Genomic DNA, 21,495 nt, shown 5'->3' with positions numbered 1-21,495 from the left:
AGCATCCAGCCCCTTTTGGACTTGATGTGTGTGTGGAGTCAACTTGGTTGACCCTTCCTTCAAACAAGGGTCCACCTAAGAAGAGAATAATATGCAACTCATGTTTTACTGAGCATTTCAGGGAGCTGCAACTGGCCAAGTTCAGCCTGGGTAAGAACAAGGATTGATTTAGGTACCAGAGAGATCGCATTCTTCTGAATAGCATTATACAGTATCTAGAACAGTGCTGTCCAACTTCTGTGTTACCGAGGGCTGACATTTTTCCAGCCTACATAGTGGAGGGCCAATATTGGAAGCCAGTGTTGACCACTCCCTGTTATTAAACCATGTCCACTTTAAACAACACCCATGTTGCCACAAGATCATATCCACATTAATTGTGGTAGCACACCAAAAAACCAAATGGTTGGTACTCACTTATCACTGATATGTGAAAAAAATTGTCATATTAAGACATACCCTTAAATCCATATGCCTCCTCTTCCCCTTGAATAACACAGCACCCCCAGCACATGATTGAACACTTTAAGGGCCCAAACTCCCAGAACAAATACCAGGCTTATGTTCCAGAGGCAAAGTATGACACACAAGCAAAATCAGGCACACACAGGCAGAGTATGTCACACACAGGCAAAGCAGGGCACACACAGGCAGAGTATGTCACACACACAGGCAGAGCAGGGCACACACAGGCAGAGTATGTCACACACACAGGCAGAGTAGGGCACACGGGGAGCATATGGAAGGCAGAACAGAGCAAGAGACAGGAAAACTTATCAGGACCACTCTAAAATGTACTACATACAGTGACACAGTGCTGGCGCCCCATAGCAAGTGTGAACAGATGAACAATGTGGGCAGTTTCAGTCTGGGTCTCAGGTGTGAACAGTACAGGGCTTTAGGGGTGAGAAAATAGAGGTGTCACAAGTATGAACAATGCAGGGGGATCAAAGGTGTGAACAATACAGGGGATTAGTCTTAATTTGAGGTTTAAACAAGGCAGGGAACAGTTAATCTCTGTACTGATACCATTTAAATTTTACACATAGTAAGCAAACACAGCAGGTAGGTGAGGGCCACACTTTGGACAGCCCTGACCTAGAATATCAAAGTTATTACATACTATTGATTTTCTTCATGCAGAAATGTTGCACCTCTTTAGAAGGAGCAGCACTGCCCTTTTAATTTAGTTCAGTGTACAAAAATGTACACAATGTAAAAGAAACTTCAGCTACTCACCCAATTACTATTCAATTAAATCCATCCGGTCTAAACTAAAATGAAATGCAGAGTCACAGGTATGATCTACAAGTACTCTCCAAGGTTTCTACTTAAATAATAAATTCAAATTTACAATTTTTTTCACACCACTTTGTGGTATGAGAGTAAATAATATTGCAAGATCCACCTATAAACCTTCCAGAATAAAATGATATGCACAATGAAGTACCCAGGTCCAAGCTTTTATGTCCCCCTTTTTCTTTGTTCCCAATGTTTTTTACTTCTACCAAATATGTTTTTGTTATTCCTCTGCTTATTAAAACAGATATGCATGATGGTACCATGTAAGGGAATCTTTATATGTAACAAAAAAGCTGTAATTCATAAACCTGCTGCTGTTTAATATGCTTAAACAATGTTGCATGGTCTATGGCCACTCCCTGTGTCTGAAATAAAAATAAATAAATCAATAATAAAATCAGTCATGGAAAAGTTTCCAATCAGTTACTATTAGAAACACCTAAATATAGGACATTTTAATGTTGATTTTTTTTGTTATTAATAATTAATAAAGGGCTTAGTTACCTTATTCCCTATAATTGACTGATCATACAGTATATGAACTGGCAAGCATCATTAGCAGAAATAAGGTTCTAGGGTCTGTTTCACTCTCTTGCTTGATAATACCTCTGTATAGTGCACTTCGAGCCACATCCTTCCTCCTGCCTCCAGTTCTGAAGTTGAGTCTATTAACGACAATTTGCAGCTGTGCCAGAAGAATAGGGTGCATGCGCCAATGTCAGGAGAATGCCAAAAATGTAACCAAACAGACATAGAAAAAAGGCTGCAAAAAAGATAATTGCAATCAAAACTTAACTTATTTTGCCTGCTCTAGTGTTTTGAGTGTTTGAGTTTTGAATACCCAGTTCTCCCTGTCAGTGATGCTGCAATCAAAATGCTGCTAAATGTCTGTAAATGGTTTATAGAATCTTTGGCATACAAGGAATATACTCTGCATTGGTCTGGGCGCACAGGAGCTACCATATCAGGGCCCCTGCACCCCACATAGGCCCTATCCGCAAATCTCCCTCTGTCCCCCTTCACCCCTCCACCTGCTTCATGTGATTGGGAGAGGGGAGAGAGATCAGGAGGGCAGGAAAGAAGCTGCCAGCTGTGTGAAGCAGGTCAGGGCCAGAGAGGCCCACTGGCCCAATCCTATACTTTCTATACTGCTACCTTCCCTTTTATTGGATAGATGTGTGCTTGCGCACTTGCATATTATTTTGAACAAAATGCTCTGTGTGCCAGAGGTGTATTGTTTCCCTAATCCATTCATATATTTGATATACTCATGTACAGCAGTCATTGTAAATCATTAGGGATGCACCGAATCCAGGATTCAGCCTTTTTCCGCAGGATCCGGATTTGGTCGAATCCTTCTGCCAGACCGAACCGAATCCTGCTGAAAAAGGCTGCATCCTGGCCGAATCCCGAAGGGGCGGGAGGGAAATCTCGTGACTTTTTGTCATAAAACAAGTAAGTAAAACAAGTTTTCCCTCTAATTTGCATATGCAAGTTAGGATTCGGAATTCGGCCAAATCTTTCGAGAAGGATTCTGGGGTTGAATCCAAAATAGTGGATTCGGTGCATCCCTATAAATTATCCTCTACATCTGACAGATGTTTATGTAGCAGTATTTTTTATTTAATCACCACATAATATTAATCATCATAACTATTTGCATTTTTATGTAGTTTCTTGAATAAGTGTACAATAAACTGACCCAGGAATTTAAATATAAAAGTCCATAAAAAAATACTAAAGGTCAGAGAGTAGATGGTTTGCTTTAACTAAAAATGTGAGCAAGCCTTTTATGTTTTATGCAAGTTTAGAAAAGGTTAACAGCACAAACAGTACAGCTGAATCTGAGATTCTTACTATGTTCAAATGAGCAACAGCCAAAAGGGGGCCTTAGGCAAGTTTGCTCTACTTAGAGTATTTTAGGATGTTATAAGAAGTAAATATATATATATATACGTTTTTTGGTATCAGTGTGTTTATATAGGTCAGAGTTAATTATTGATTTGTATTTTTGTATTACAAAAAACATTTTTTTAAAAGTGGCATTTGATACAAAATGGTAAACATAACATCTCTGGCTCTTTTCTGACATGTTGAATCATGATTTGGAATGTATAGTTTGCAATTCTATTTCTTTTACATTTTAATAAGGAACATCTTCGCATGTCAATACAATAATTTAAAAAAAATGACATTTTGTTTAAAAGCTGAATGCTTTGAATTTTAATTTAGGCATCATATAAATTTATACATTAAATACTGGTTTAGAGGCAGAGAATAAGGAGAATGACTTCTTAGTAAGAAGAAAATCAGGCATCTATGTCACATAAAAAGCAAATGAAATATTTAACTTAAATTGTGTATTATATGCAGCTACAAAAACTGATAATATAGATCAAATATTCTGCTGACCATAGCATGGTCAAAGTAAATCATTTCCTTACCATTGGGGAGGTAGTGTTAAAGATGTCTTCTTCCTATACTGTACGCTAGACTTGATGGTGGAAACAGTGAGCCATACAAATAAGCATTGTATACTACCTCCAGATTTTCAAACCATGTTAATTGAATATATGTTCAACACAAATTGCATAAATGCTTGAGGCCATTCTTAATATTGTAATAACTCTATAGTGAAGGTACATATCTCCCAGAATGCTCTATGAGACACAGAATGTAAAGAGAATTACAGATGCTGTGAACAATCTACAGTTAATTAGCACTGCAGGTGTGGGAGTGATGTCACCACCTGGGAGGAGGGAAGCTCTCTGCCAAAAGCAGGAAGTGAGTGTGTGTGAGGTAACTATTGATTTGTCTAAGTTGGGAAACTGGGCAGCAAACTGGAAAATGAGATTCAATGTTGATAAATGCAAGATTATGCACTTTGGCAAAAATAATATGGCAGTGTGTTGGGAGTTTCCTTAAATGAGAAGGATCTAGGGATTTTTGTAGATAACAAGTTGTCTAATTCTGGGCAGTGTCATTCTGTGGCTACTAAAGCAAATAAAGTTCTGTCTTGCATAAAAAAGGGTGTTAACTCAAGGGATGAGAACATAATTATGCCTCTTTATAGGTCCCTGGTAAGGCCTCATCTGGAGTATGCAGTGCAGTTTTGGACTCCAGTCCTTAAGAGGGATATAAATGAGCTGGAGAGAGTGCAGAGTTGTGCAACTAAACTGGTTAGAGGGATGGAAGACAAATTATGAGGGTAGACTGTGAAGGTTGGGATTGTTTTCTCGGAAAAAAGGCGAGGGGACATGATTACACTTTACAAGTATATTAGAAGACATTATAGACAAATAGCAGGGGACCTTTTTACCCATAAAGTGGATCACCGTACCAAAGGCCACCCCTTTAGACTAGAAGAAAATAAATTTCAATTGAAGCAACGTAGGTGGTTCTTCACAGTCCGGAAAGTGAGGTTGTGGAATACACTGCTGGGTGATGTTGTAATGGCTGATTCAGTTAATGCCTTTAAGAATGGCTTGGATGATTTTTTGGACAGACAGAATATTAAAGGCTATTGTGATACTAAACTCTATAGTTAGTATAGGTATGGGTATATATATTTTATGTGAAAGTAGGGAGGGGTGTGTGTATGGATGCTGGGTTTTTATCTGGAGGGGCTGAACTTGATGGACTTTGTCTTTTTTCAACCCAATTTAACTATGTAATTATATAACTATGTAACTAGGGGAGGACTGTGAAAAGAAGAGTTTTTGGATGCACTCCTGCGACAAGTTGCGAATAAAAATTACGGATTTCTGTTAAAGCTACCTGGAAGTCTTCACCTTTCTACTTTGTCAAGTTTTTGTTGTGACTACCATTTGAGTGAATTCCCATAATAGCATTCTCCATACTTTCCAAAACTGTGGAACTGTCCCTCCAACCCCACCTGCTCAAAGGGCAGTCCTAGATTATACAAACTAAAAATAACTCTAAGCAAACATTCAAAAAAAAATAAAGAATTGATGATGGCATGATAATTGAAGGCATTATTTGATTGAACCCATAGATAGCATTACAGTATGGCAATGTTTTATAGATCATAGTCAAGAAGAAACTACCCTCACCCAAGGTTTGGCATTATCTCCTAAAGCAGTAAGTAAAGAAACATGAATAAAATATGTATATATTTTTAAGACGACTAAATAAAACCTCTGAAGAAGAGAAACAATTGCAATCATTACAATTTAAAATCTAATATATTTTAAAATCAGCCAAAATCAGTTGAGGTTTTACAGATTGCTCCTCAGAGGACAATCCAAAATGTGTCACTATGCATCATTTCACCCAATTTTCTTTTGACAAAAATATGTTTCTCTTCGTTCTCTCCTTTTGAAATGTCAGGAAATGTTAGTTCTTTACATCTCTGTACTAAAATGTCAGTTAGATCTTCTGCTGTTAGTTTGACTGAATGCTTGTTCCTAAAGTGCTCCTCTTTCTTTTTTCCACTAAAACACAGTTGTAATCTCTTAAATGAATTGCATGCTTTAAAGCTATATAATTATTGTAAATTACTTTCAAAATGTATAGTTCTTCTATGTCCGTATCTATCAACTTAACATCCGGCTGAGAACCGATAATCCTCTTCTACTGTTCTTTTCCCATTGGTCGGCAATTATTTCACTTTCAGAGTGAAATAGCTTAATACAGTGGATACATTTACAGGAAATCTAGCTAGTTAAACTGATTGTCGTATGTTTACCTTTTACATTAGCTAATACCATTGTGGATGTGGTTGCAAAACTTGATGACCTAATCCCTCTATCATTTAATGGACTACCAGTTAAGTTCTTTTCAACTCTCTATACTCCAAGAACCTTATTTAATAGTATGGATTTTGTTTTCAATGTTTTTTTTTTTTTTTGCTGTAGTTTTGATTGTAATTTTAAAATAAATGCTTTCTATAAATAACAAGCAAGCATTATTTAATTATGTAAAATGGGAAATAATATGATTGTTACATATTTACTATAATATACAAAATAGTATTTATTTTACATTCTCTCTAATACTTCATAAGCTGGAACCATCAGATCATTTTAGTTTCTGTTGTTTTACTAAGAGCTAATATTTGTTTATCTACCCTTACCTTTCACTCTAGTAATAAGTATGCCCCTTAAGTAGTATCAATTTTACAGGTAGATTTATTATAACTTGAGGTTGTAAATTTGAATATTTTATGTTATGTTGAGGGAATTGGCATTGTGTTTCATTTATGAAGTCTTGCCAATCAACATGTGTTACAATTTTGAGTTTTCTGTGTCCCAAATGCCACCATTTCAAAGATTTATACTAAAAGGAACTTGAAACAGTTGGATCTACCAAAATGCCATAGAAATCATGGTGAAGTGAACATTCTAAATTTTAGCATATGTATAAGGTTTTGTTTTTTTTTTGCCTCAAAAATTGCCATGTATCCTCATTCCTTAAATGACTTGAAAATGCATGGGAGGCTGCAATCCCATCATGATTTTCTGCAGTTATGATAACCCATGGAAAAATAATTGCACACAATGTTGGTTGAAAAACCACCCATTGACTTCAATTCGTTTGGTGACTTTTTTTGGCATTTTGTGAGTTTTTGGTAAGTGAACGGGACAGATTTGCCCATCACTCCTGGTGACATGTAGCATTTTTAATTGTCTTTTATTCCACACCATAATAAATAGGCCCTTTAATGTACAGGTAAGCTAATTCAAAAGAAGTATGATCTTTTAGTAAAAAGATACAATATTTTAATCATACCTTCAAGTGAAACATGAGAAAAAAAATTGGGGTTACCAAGCCCACCAACCAACTATTGATCTACGAGGATAACAAGTTATTGTTATCTGTACCTCTCTTTTTTCATATTCTCGTCTACACCTCTTCAAACCACTGCATGTTCCCTGGCAATATTGCATACAGAGAGCTGCTTAACAAAAAATATATATTTTACTATGATTTAAAAAATAAATAATTAAAATTGAAGACTGATTACAAATAGTTTGAGACTATCACTGTCTTCATCATACTAAAAGTTCATTTAAAATGAAAAGTGTATAAGCAATTTTTCTTCTACTCTTCTTCTTCTACCTTTAATGAATGCCTTTTTTCCATGCAAGGTCTTTGCCCATTTTTTGCACAACTGCAACTGCAGTAGCCCTTTGTGAATGACCCCTGATTTGTTGTTTCAAGAAATGTAGAACATAAATACCCTTTTAAAACATATCTAAATTGTATCCAAAAATGCCTTACATTCTTGTGCTACTGTAACTTTAAGGTTTTGTAGCAAATTACTACATCACACATTTAACCAACACTAGATAACAATTGATTTGTAACTAGACCCTGACATGTTTATAGTATTAGTAACATGATAGGTAGGACAGCATTAAGTTCTAAAGCTTGCGTGGCAGTGGGGAAATGTTCTTCAGAACCTACAGTATGCAATAACGCAGAGCGCATTTATCATACAAGAGAATTTTTAGACACTGATAAATCAGGATCGCAGAATAGCACAGTAATTGCAGTGATTTGCTTTTTGCTTCGGTAATCTAGGCCACAATATACAGAATTTTCATACTCAAAAAGATATACAACGCTTCTATTATTGGTTATCCCCAATTAATTCTAATAAATCAATACGGAATGGAAGATTAAAAAAACAGCATTGCAATTTGTATTTTTCTTTCATTAAAATATGTGTTATCATGGATTTAGTAAACTCAGTACAAGGAAGGTAACACTGTATGGTAAAACCTTACAAATTCTGAGAACTTTATTTTACCTTTGCAGACAGACCAGATGTAAATGAAACTTTATTCTATCAGCTTCAGTATGTGATAGGTTGCACATAAATCCTTACTATCTACTTATATTTCTGTCATTTGAAATATAGGATTCAGAATGAAATAGTCCCACTGAAACCAATTTCAACTTTATAGCTAGGCTGGTGGAATATAGAAGCTAGAGAGAGAATACAAAAATCCATTCATTGATAATTCCCATTTTGGCTAAACCACAGAACCTTTCTTGATAACTTGAACTTTATACCAAAAATCAAGCCTTTGCTCTGTTTGTTTACAGTACAGTGGATGCATGTGCTAGGGAATTGTCAACTTAAACAAGAGGCATTTTGCATTTACTGTTAGGCTATGGAAAACAGTCTTTAAGCTTTTTTTAAAAAAGTGGGTTTAACCATAGTTTTGCCAGCCACATCTCTGCTTCTTGCATATGATGGCACTACTGTCACTGTTTTGTATAAATCCAACTGACTGTAAAATTAATTACATAGCCTTCAACCGTATGTGGTCCCTTACCCCAGTCTGTTAGGATGGAAGACATTTTATAAAGTTTTTCCTCTGACTGGCTTTAAAGACCCTTCAGCCAAACACAGGGATATCTTTTTATGGGAAAGTTAGATTATTTAGTTAAAGGTCATACATTTTTGGTACAGAAACCTCTTTATTTTTATAAGCAGGTTCCTTGGTTTGGGAAGATAAAAATTGTCTTCTTTTTGGTACATAAATTTCAGTCAGATTCCAACTGTCACAAACATATGAAAAGCAATGATCCTAGAGTTGAAGGGTTTGTGGAGGGGATAATAAAGTTTGTTGCCAGACAGCCCGAGGACAATGAAAGTTAATCAATGAAGGTGCAAGTTTATATCGTAGTGCCTTTATGGATTGGGCTCTGTTTTTTATGACATGCTTTTGTGGGGTATACACTCTCAAATCTTTAATGGGGCATCTATGGTTTTGGCTTCTATTTTACCCATTTTCGGTGTAGTTACAAAGGCCATACTGCTGTATATTTCCTGTATTTATGCATTGCAAGTAAACGATGGCCTTGAAAAGAGGCAAAGCATCAACTGATTTAGAAGGCATGGGCACAGTCATTTATTTTATTGAAATACTAAAAAAATTTGGGAACAGGTGAATTTCCAATCTAGGAACTTGCACAGAGGAGCTTTAGACAGGGAATTATATATGTATCTCAGTTTACAAACATAAGCTACTAGTTACCAGATACACAAGTGTGCAAAACTTTTCTATAACAAAGTATAACCTCACACATTTTTTTTCCATATACCAGATAGTCAGCTTTCATTATTTTGTGATGTTATATCCAAGCAACAATTCTTTAAATGTAATTGCTTTTGTCTGACTATTGCTGTTGGTGTACTTGTGAGATTTACTAATATAATAGATTGTTAAAGCATGTTCAGTATGTGGCTAAGTTCATTATAGCTGTGGGCCAAGTCCCCAGGTCTTTCAGTAACCTTATCATGACCTTGTAGGTGTTTAGTCAAAGATGCCTGGAAGGATTTATCAGCCACTTGCAGAATATTTGCTCTCAAATAAAATGTTTCACTACTGCAGTCACAAAAATCCAAGATATATTTTATTATTTAGGGCTCAAAGGAATCTACTGCATCTATGAAACGCAATGACTATAATCCTTCATATATTCTTAAGTCATCAGAAACTGCCTTAGGACCCCTTTCCATGACAACATAGCACTAACAGAATGTAAAAAAATATGAATATTAAGAGTGCACATGGGAATTCCTTAGCTAAGCAGCAATAGATACAGGGAAACATGACCATCTCCAGGCAGATTTGGAAGCTGTACGTACATCTGTAAGTGCAAGTTACCTTTTTGTAATTTGTGTAGAAATATTTGTATTTGCCTCCTGTAGCTGAGCAGGAAAAAGTTTAATTGATTTCAGCAGTTCAAGAAGTCTAACAAGCAGCCATGGACAACAATCAAGCCAATTTACAGCTAGGAGTAGCAGCAGCTAGTTGCCTTGTGGGATTTAACTGTTCTCCATGTAGCAATGGAAATTTAGTCACAGTATTATTATGTTAATGACATTTCAAAGGCTTAAGGGCAAACATCTTAATCTTGATTGCAATTTTTTATTTGTGCTCACATTTTTTATTTGTAGTTTTTTTCCCCACAATACCAAATTCCCCCCCAATTGAGTTTTAAAAAAGTTAAAATCTCACCACCTAAAAAAGTAAAAAATGTCCGCAAATTTATAAATGCAATGATGAAAATAAACAAGGTGAACATTTTGCTGTGATTTGTGTGAATTGTAGCAAAATGGCAATTAAAATTTGGCCCTCAGCTCCTAGCTTGTTACTTTTTTAATCTTTGTACTAGTCACTTTTTGTATTCATTACTGTAGTTATTAAACTGGTTATGAACTGGATGCAGACTTAGAACTGGAAACTGGTTCCTCGCTATGTTAAGTGCCTAAACCTATCAAGACTGAACATAAATACATAAAAGATCTGTAGTAATAAGTCAAATCAACTGGACTTGCTGTGTTTTTCTTGAAGACATTTCACCAGTCCTCCAATCGACTTTCTCAATTCAAAATGAACAAGTGAATACCTGTTGGACCAATGAATTACAAATGGACTACTGAATTTGCTAAAATAACACTTTTAGAATTGCCATTCTGAATTGATGACTGGTGAAAATTATTCAAGAAAAACACAGCAAGTCCAGTTGATTTGACTTATTACTACAGATATACTGTACCATGACCTAAATGAATGAGAATCTTCACAAACAATGCATAAAAGAGTCAATACCCAGAAGAAACCAGTGACTTTCTATAGATTAGAGTAGGGATGACTAAGTGACATTCTTTGTCAGGTTTCACAGTAAAAAAAATACGAATAGGCTTCAATATATTATAAAAACAGTTGGAAAAATTTGCCACAAAAAAATTTGATGGTGAAACCAAATGGTTCATTTAGTGATTCACTCTTCACTAGTTGACCCATTTTTCTTTGGCAAAAAGTCTGCGAAATGCATTAAAGTCTATGAGCCACAATTTTTTTTTTTTTTTGATGCACGCCAATTTTTTTTGAGGTGCAACATTTTTTTTCTCCCATTGAAATCTTTGGGCGTCATTTCCACAGCGAAACTCTTTGAAAAAAATTCACTCAAGTGAACAAGTGGATACCTATTGGACCAATGAACTAAATGGATTACAGAATTTACTAAAACAACCCTATTAGTATTGCCTCTCATATAAAGGACTAACAAAAATGGCAAAATGTTGCACTGATTGCTAGAAAAACCTAACAATCTATTGCTAAGAAGCATTTAAATGTCACCAGTCTGATTAATTGCTGTAGGTTACTATACTTGAAGCCAGTGTTGCACTGTTTATTGACTTACCCCCAAAGCCCTTAAAGATACACTCTAATGCAGAAAGTTAATGCTTTTTACTATAATTTCTTATGCAATGGTTTCATTTACAGGATATACTGTCTTTTTTTGCAGTTTAATCTATGAAGTCAAACTGACCTTAAACTAATTGATAGCTAGTGGGAGTTTCCAAACTGCACCCTCTTGATGTTCAAACACCATAACTAGCTTTCCAACAGCAAGGGTACACTAAGTAACACATCAAGTTTCTGTACTTTCATTCTGGAGAGCTATTTTCTGCCTGACTGCACTACTGACACACAAAGAGAATGCGTCCAACACTGAAGAATCATAGTCATTTATAATAAACCTTCAGCATGATCCTTTTTAAGAATTTGTCTACTAGTTCACTGCAGTAAAGAGAATTTGCTATCAAATATTAAACATACTTTACTTTATTAACATTTTTTACACAGTTGCCTCTCATTACAAAACAATGTGGTATTTAATCCTTTTAACTCCTCAAAGAACAGATATAAATAATTTAAATGATCCAATTTTAAGCTGGACCCTTACATTGAACTCTTTATCATATCCTTTACAAGAATCACATTTCTATTTATGATCTATGATGTGATGAAAAAGAACACAAACTATTTTATTTCTGTGTATTTTTTTTTTAAACAGAACCTGTAACTTATGCAGTAAATATTAATATTTGTTAAGATTTTCTGTCGAGAAAACTGCTAAAATGAAAGCAGCCCTCTCAGAATTCTTATCACTCTTTTCTAAATAAGTAACAATACCTTGTAGCAAAGTCTGTTCATAGACTTCTTAGGACAAGGGCATATGAATACAGGAGCCTGCCAATTTTTTTCCCCCCGTAGCTTGGCCAAAAAGCTCAAAATCATTCTACATTGCAATAGATGGCTGAAAACTAAAGCACCAGCCCTTGACAGCAAATTCACTATGGGGAAGCAACAGCAGCCCTGATGTGTTGCTCCACACCTCCTTTTAACTGTGCTTAATTAACTAATTAGCTAGCTACCTAGTTTTGGCAGCTGCAAAACCTTACATAGAGCAAGGGATGGAAGCCCACCCTGCTCTCTTCCATCCACTCCAGGGACCCATAATCCAGCTTTTACTGAGCCGGTTCACACTTTAGACAGCTTTACTAGTTGCAGCAAAACAGTTTTCCCTGGAGTTTAGATTTCACCAGCTTAATGATGGTGAAATACACACAATATAGTGCCCGTTAGACACCCATATCTTACAGTATGTATAAACAGGATTATAGCTCAGGAACATACTGTAACTAGGGCGTGCAGCTATAGAGAAGGAGGGGATGCCACAGCTTATCCCACTCTGTTGTACAGCCGCCAGTCCACATAACAGCCTCTATATTACTGACTGATTAATTTGTGCTACTAGATGTACAGCTGAAATATACAATCTTTTAGTGAGGTTTGGGAGAAATGTCCCCACACAATGCCATAACTGCAGAAATTCTGCCTCATTGCCATGTCTAATATGCAACGCTACAGATTTCCTTTTCACACACAAAATGACAAAATACATTGTTCTATGTTATTGCTACTTTGACAATAAAGTACTGTAGTCATTGCAGCAGTGAGCTGGGGATGTCTCTACAAATGTCTTAGTACAGTTCAATAACTTATCATCTAGGATTTCCTATTAAATCAATGAAACAAAGTAAAATTTGCCTTGCAAGAGTTGCTGAAATCTCTGCAGCCTAGTATTTGTATTTTTTTCCATTATTTATATTTAAAGAGCGAAACTAAAGTAATAGACCAGATATCAGTTGGAAATATACCCTGCACCATACATTTTCCCTAAGGATATAGAAGAGAACATTAGCAGCACGTTTTGTGAATATTCATAAAACAGAATGGGAAACTATTAGTGCATATAAATGCATGGTTCTACACTTGGAACTAGTAAGTTATTAGTTAGGAACTAAAAATTACAAATACAGGTATGAGATCCATTATGCAGAATCACCGTATCCAGAAATCTTTGAATTACGAGAAGGCCATCTCTCAGAGACACAATTTTTATCAAATAATTCAACATTTTAAAAGTGATTTCCTTTTACTCTGTAATAAAACAGAACATTGTACTTGATCCTAATTAAATTATAATTACGCCTTATTGAATGCAAAACAATCTTATTGAGTTAAATGTTTAAATGATTTTTTACTAGAACCTCAGGTTTTGAGCATTGGAAAACAGATCCCATACCTGTATATCAATGAAATACATTTAAGTACAAGAAAATCAACATATTTGCTAAATACTGCCTCCTACTAATGCATATGCAGTAATGCAGACACACAGAAAAGGGAGAATTACATAATAAAATACTTTAACAAAAATAATAATTATTTCTGCATGGGATTTTTCCTTTCACATTTTTTCCTTTTTTTTTTACAAACCTCCTACACTCACTAAAATGTGTTATGAAATAACTATATAAAGTATTAGATTTTTAATGTAAATTTATATAATTTCTTTTACTACATTTAGGGGCAAATTCACTAAGCAGCGAAAATGCGCTAGGCGAATTTTGCCAGGCGAATTTTCGCCAGGGCGCCGCTAATTCACTAAAATCCGAAGTTACGCTCAGGGAAGCGAACGGTAGCGAATTTGCGCAAGCGTTAATTCATCAAGCAAAGCGAAGTTATGCTAGCGATGCCTAATTTGCATACAGCGCCAAGTTAAAGTACAATGGACGTATATGTAGCAGCAAATACATTACACTACACAAGCCTGGGAAATCTTCATAAAATAAAATAGAGTTGTTATTTTACCCTACACATGTGCCCACTGTATATTTTAGGTGCCATATGTTAGGAAATGTAGGGGGGAAGGAGGGTACCCCCAAAAAAATTTACGATCTTTTTCAGCCTATCACCCTTAAAAAGGGAAAAACGCCAGCGTTTTTTGGGACTTAGAAAAAATTTCAACTATTTTTGAAGCAAGCCCTATCTACTCTATTGCACTTCGCCTGGTCTGAGGTGGCGAAGGCAAGTCTGGCGCAAGAGGTAACGGTCAGTAAAATGCGCAAGTTAGTGAATAAGCATAGTTACGTACCATTCGCCATAGCGCAACTACGCCTGGCGTAAGGGTGCGAAGTAGCGTTAGAGTAGGTCCACTTCACTAGCGAATTTACGCTGGCAAAGTTACGAAATGACTTCATGCTGGCGAATTTGCGCCAGCTTTAGTCACTTCGCCCTTTAGTGAATCTGCCCCTTAGCCTTTTGTAGATTATATGGCTTCCATGTCTAACTGTCAAAAGAAAAAAAGAAGGGGGATTGATCAATGCACTTTCACTGGTCCCCTGTCTCACAAGTAATCCAGTATCTATGCAAGTGCATGTATTTACAAAAACAGGGGTTTTTAGTTACAAAGTTATGATCATAAAATTGGTAAGCCACCATACCACGTCAAGGTAAACCCCATATGGCAGTCCCTAACTATTTGTCCCTAACTATTTACCTCTGGCCATAGTATTTAAAGGCTGGCAACTGCATGATAGCATTTATTGGCAAAAGTGTCTCTGACCTGGGCATTTGTTTCACTCAGAGGGCTTAGTTATCCCCCTATAAGCTTTTGAAAGAGAGCGATTACCTAGACCACAGCATTGGTCCTACAGGTTTAATGCTCCCCCGCTTGTGGCTTTTCAGAGAGAGAGAGAGAGACTGCCCATCCCCAGGAGATGTAACATGGACCACTGAATCCAGAAGCATTAACACTGATACAAATCAATAAATATTTTATTTAAGTCAAAGGATAAGTGTCAGAGGACAGGTTGTATGGAATTTGTAAAGAACCCGAGAAGCACCCAAAAAATTTGTCTGCATTTCAAAGAAAGACAAAACCATTGTCTTCTTTTGCTAAACATAAGGAGAAAATTGTGGTCTTCATTTTGGGGATTAAACTTTTTCTCACATCTATTAACACAGATGTTTGAGTGGGGTTTTTTTTGTTTGTTTTTTTTTGCAATTGCAAGTTCATGCAATTTATTGAACCATTTTTCAAATTTCCCTAGACAGTCTTGCCTGCTCTAAGGTTGCATAAACCAGTATAAATTTGCAGCTTGTTTTTCAGTTTTATTGTTACTAATAATTGTATGTAAACTACGTGAAACTTTCCTCCCTTAATAAAACATCAAAAAAAGGTTAAATATCAGAAAAGGATTTTCCAAATTCTAGTAAATCTAGGACTGCAATTAATTCTGAAGGCTACACTCCAACATCTGGTGGTTAGTCTCCGTCTCTGGCAGTGTCACATTCGAGATGGCGGAACCCATGACCCACGTGGGCTAATGATGACACAATGACATCACACCGCCGGCTCGAAAATTTAAAATAAAAGGCTTCCAGGTCATGGGTTCAATGCCGATTATAGGAATTGCTGAGATGTGTTCCTGGATTTCCTAAATTCCTAATTTTCTGTTTCCTGGATTTCTGACCCTCTGCTAGACCCTGATTCTGATTCTTGCTACCTGCCTTATTGAACTTTTGCCTGAACTTGACAACGCTTACGCCTGACCGCTTTGGATACCATGAACTTGGACTTTAACCCCTAAGCTTCCTCCTTGTTCCGGACTTCTCCGCTGATAGGCCCCTGTCAGTCTCATTGCTATTGAAGGCTTTGTGCAATACTAGCATTAAAGCAAAGAAAAAACAGTTACATTCAGGGTTCTTAACACTTAAAATGCACCCTAATAAAATTTTGCTCAATTACTATGTTTTGACTTTATGTTAGTTTTTGTTCATTTGTAAAGGTTAAATAGGCGTTAAAACTGCATTGATTCTTTGCCAGTGTTTAAACCTTAGGCAGTCTTAGCAAATTCAGATGGCAATTGTCCTACAATATAAATATTAAATAAGGCATTTATCTTAACAAAACATTATTCTGACAGCATGCTCATTGTTGTATTATTGGAAGCCCAACCTTGAAGACTTTATAACCTGAGTGATATTGTTATGAAAGCAATATGATGGAGAATACAATTTCATAGCTGAGGAGTTGTTTTGGATGTTCATTCACATACATAATTAATAACAGCTACTATGATAGAAATTTGGGCATGCTTTAAAAGACCTTTGTAATTTAAAAAGATTATCAGACACGGAAACCTTGACATGTATCTATACTATCTCTTGCTATCTGCATTCCAACGGAAAAGTATAAAGAGTCGAAATCAACCATTAACAGTATATGGCAGTTAAATTAATTTAGACATAGATGGAATTTTCTTGTTTAAAAAACAGAGCTGTATATTAAATTGTACAAAGGTTTCTTTAATGTTTTTATGCAAGTGACATACAACTTTTAATGCACAGTGGTGAATTAAAATTCTGATTACATGTTTACATGTTTTTATCTAAAAGTGTAAAAGTCCCCCTGGTCTATTGTGTTTAATTGATGGATAATGCATTGCTATGATATTCCTCTAAAAGCTCATAATATATTATATATTGAGTATAGAATTTTCTATAAATTCAAAAGTGCCTCCTTATTTTATTTTACCTACAGTATATATCTGAATGTTTATAGGAAACGTCCATTTCCTATTCTTACTGGTCCTTTAACTGTTGAATAATTATACTATAGGACAGAGATACCAAATTACTGTGGAAGATAAAACCCACCTTAAGAAACTGTTACAGGAAGGGCCCATGAAACTGTTCTCCATCCATTAAGTATATGGGCATCTAAATAGTACCATTATTAAGGTTACATAGTTACATAGTTACATAGTTAAATTGGGTTGAAAAAAGACAAAGTCCATCAAGTTCAACCCCTCCAAATGAAAACCCAGCATCCATACACACACCCCTCCCTACTTTTAATTAAAATTCTATATACCCATACCTATATTACCTCTTCGGCCATCATCACCCACAGTTTTTTTTTTTTTTTTTTACTAAGTGGAAGAATCATGGAATAGTAAATACATGTAGATAGTAATACCAAATATTTTATATTTTAGTCAGGTTTATAACTGTAATTTTATAATTTTATAATATATATATATATGCTCTGGGTCCCAACATTTCGATCATGGTTTGGTAAAATGTTACCAAATTGCTTCTGCTTTAGCACCAATGGAACTAATGCCCAAACTTAAATCGAATCAATTATAAAAAATAACTTATTTCAATGTATTTGTCTGCTTCAAAAGTTGTTTTATAGTGAGTGATGAAACAGGCGATTTTAGTCTGTATTCAGCCCCAAATGTCCAAGCGCAATGTCTTTTGAAGTGACAAACCTATAACCAAGATGTAGTTGCTGTGTTCAATTACCCATTAGTGATTCAAAAGGAGCAAATGTTTTTCTACCCTCAAGTGCTTCTGGTGTTTGTTATGTCTCTCTCCCACTTAAGCCTGTACACCCTATTCCTAAAGGGCCCTGAGCCCGAAACATGCTGTGGTAATAAACACGTTTGCAGCAGCTAGCACTGCTTCAGTGACTTTTCTCTCAGTAACTCCATATTATATCCCTATCCCTTTAGTTTATCAACTCTACAGGACAGACATCTTTCTTGTGTCACCTAATATTAGGCAAATATAAGTATTGGATCTCCTATTCAGTTGTGATATTCACAAAGCATAAATTTATAGAGTATAGTTCCCTCCCCCATAGAGTTTATTTAAAATAATCATTTATTTTATATAATGATTTTACTTGTGGAAAACACCAGGTCCCAAGCATTTCAGATGAAAGATCCTATACCTGTAATGGAATACATTGCTCATAATTGAATGTAGAGAGCTGAATACACAAGCATTTCTTTATATAAAAAAAAAGTGCTTGGTCGATAGTGGTTAATATCTGCATGGCACACCCAATGGTAGACACTGTTGACAGTTCATTTTAACCGGTGAACTGCAAATAGGGTAAAATTCATATGTAGCCAGAGCAAAGTAATAAGATGGTATGGCAAGTAAATTTGTGCATAATAATATAAGTGGTCAAAAAGCATTTTACCTGGGTTGCAAACATATAATTTGCGCAAAAGTCAAGTTAGGCTGTTTAACTACCCATAAAGAAATGTAAGTGGGCGTTAAGTAATGTAACTGGTAACAGAACAATGTAACTATCAAACAATGAACTATGAAACATGCTTTCATGGTGCATTATAGATCATCACTGTGAATCACTTTTCAAAGAACACTACAATAGGAATCCAAGGTGGTACATTACTAATTCAAATGAGTAATTGAAGTCTGTTTTCTACATGATGAGTATGCTGTAAAAAGTATCCTGATACGGAGTAATCAATTGAGGTGCTGATACATATTATTGAATTGGCAAGGAGGAATGGGATTGGTTAAATATGATCTGAAGCTATAAGTAATTGTTAAACAATAGAATACTTCAGTATGAACCGGGTTCTATAGCATCAGTATTGTATGGGGCAGAGGAAAAAGGACAGTATCAATACAGCACCAATATTAGATGACATATCAACTCAGCTTGTTTTATGTACAAATAATCCTTTTGAATTTGCAGTTTGTTATTTTTTTAATTTAACAATTTTAAACTGTGTTGATTTTGTGTTCTGTTGCGTGAACATGGGCGTGCCCCTTGTTCACGGTGTATGAACTGTCAGTTGGCATTGGAGAGGATGGTTCCTAGTGGAGCCATCGTGGTGGTTGCATGTCCCCTTTCCATATTTAAAATTCTTTTAACATAGGCATGCCTTTTGTTCAAGTTATGTCTGCTAGCATTAGGAAGTTCCTAGTGGAACATTCATAATGCTTACAAATTCCCTTGCCATATTTACTTATGCACTTGTGATTGGCAATATGCAAAGAATATTTACAAGTACAGCTAATCAAGTGAAGCTGCCAAAAATAGTTCACCATAAGTATATTAAACATATATTAAGTTAGAGTGAGTGTGGGGTTGTAAATATCCCTTCTGAAGAAGTGTGGCACTCCACATAAAACGGATTAAGGATTAGGAGCAGTAGCAATTGACCACCATAGGGTGGCTGACTGATTATCCTTGGTCTAACTCACCTAAAGGATCTACAGCACATGGCACTTTTTAAATAGGTTTCATGAAATTAACACAGCACAGCGTGTTGCACTTAGTACTTTATTTACATAATTAAAGGTATTTCACCATAGTGTCCATTTTGCATGTCTCTTCAGAGATTTATTTTGTACATAAAACAAGCTGAGTTGCTATGTCAATGTATATTGGTGCTGTATTGATATTGTTGTTCTTCTTCTTTGTTTTGTATTGGAGTCAAACAGAGTAGACCAGTGAAGGGCAGCTGCAATCTAATATCAATTGAAGACTTCACAGTATAAGCACTGAATGAACTTTTTTGTTATCTTTTAGGAAGAAAGACAAATAAAAAAGGATTTCGATGAATTTTGATAACATTTATAAACATTGGGCAAATTTGCACCTGGGCAGTATCCCATAGCAACCAATCAAAAATCTGATCAGTTGCTGTGGGTAACTGCACAGGTGCAAATTTGCCCAGTGTTCATAAATGACCCCCCTATGTTTTCCCTGAGTGTATGATTGTATACTTTATTATACAACTCCCAAGGAGTTGTTCATCTTTCTATTGCTTTTTGCAGGTTTTATTTTTAGTAAAGATGCAAAGTCTAGTGAACAATGTAGCAGTGGTAAACAGTGATACAGACACATTTCATGCACAGAAGAAATGCATAATGTCAGGTACATTTCAGGGTCCACTTTCAGTGTATCCAATAATAATAATGGACAACAAATGATCTTTGAACATTTTTGATTTGTTTAAGCCCTATTTGGTCTAAACAGTTGGATGCCATGTGGGGAGAAGTAGATGCCTCTTATTCTTTAGGTGAATGTTTTTCCATATGCCTGATCAATATTTAATTTTGAACCTTTTGATTATGATCAATCCAAAGTCCAATAGGATGGTGAGATGGTCAAGAATGGTCAAGAATGGCAAAGATGTTAGTCAATTTCTGCCACAATTCATTTATACAGATATTTGTGTATTACAAATGTATGTAATATTTTTATACCTAATATTTGTATATTAGGGGACAAATGTGTTTTACTGTATGAATTAAATATTCTCATAGTCATCCACAAGCAATATTCGTAATTCTCATGTAAATAGTTAAGTAAAAACAAGTGATCAAAAGATCAAAAAGCATAATGAATACTGTGAATACAGTATGTGAAAGTAAACATCACCTGCTTATCTGGTCTTGTTTATTCTATGAAGACCTTTCTATCAATACAAACCTCAATAAATGTTTCTACTCCTAAAGATTTATTCAGACTCCCTAAGATGTTGGCTCGCTACTTCCTTTAATTTCTCTCTCTATATTTAATGACTTTCTATTAACACATTTAAACAGGACAGGACAAATGATTCATTGCAGCAAAGTCTGTGCCTGAGCATTTTATTTGTTCTTTTAGGAAACCACAGTCAGATATCTAGAGTGCCTGTTGCTATCAAGGTTCTCGATGTTAATGACAATGCGCCTGAATTTGCAACAGACTATGAAGCTTTTCTTTGTGAAAATGGAAAACCTGGGCAGGTAAGTGGACATCTGCTTATTCTGGCATCATTAATCACTAAAGCAACAGTGAAGAACTAGAGTCTACTGAACAGCTTTACTATTACTGTATGATAAGAATATCAAAGCTGAAGAAAATATAAGACTCGCTAAGTGGCCTTGATAAAAATAACTTTGGCTTTTTTCACTAAATACTGTCACTTTCCTTTCATTTGATTTATAAACAAGATCATCCATGAAGCTTGTTTTTCATCATATTTATATTGACATCTGAATGGTAAAAAAAAAAACTGCCTTACCTTACTGTTGGAAATCATAGTAGCTGAATAAAGAGCAATGGAAGTCACTTGGCAGTAAATGTAATTGTAAATGGTTGCCATGGTAAACCCATTCACGGCAAGAAAATCATTCCATGCTACTGTAAGAATGAAATAGCATGCAATTGTGATACCTCATGCTTATTAGT

The 21,495-nt window shown here is 35.5% G+C and overlaps 1 protein-coding gene across 1 annotated transcript in view; it reads left to right on the top strand.

Moving 5' to 3' along the window:
• The window catches only part of cdh8.S (cadherin 8 S homeolog), a 265,728-nt gene that overhangs the window by 194,836 nt on the left and 49,397 nt on the right, over window positions 1-21,495 (top strand). Inside the window, exon 9 of the mRNA XM_018260477.2 lies at window positions 20,929-21,050. Coding sequence (XP_018115966.2) covers window positions 20,929-21,050 — 122 coding nt within the window. The remainder of the gene's footprint in view (window positions 1-20,928; window positions 21,051-21,495) is intronic.

This window comes from Xenopus laevis, chromosome 4S (genome assembly GCF_017654675.1).
Source record: "Xenopus laevis strain J_2021 chromosome 4S, Xenopus_laevis_v10.1, whole genome shotgun sequence".
NCBI classification, from domain to species: Eukaryota; Metazoa; Chordata; class Amphibia; order Anura; family Pipidae; genus Xenopus; species Xenopus laevis.
This window is presented reverse-complemented; position numbering and strand designations above follow the sequence as displayed.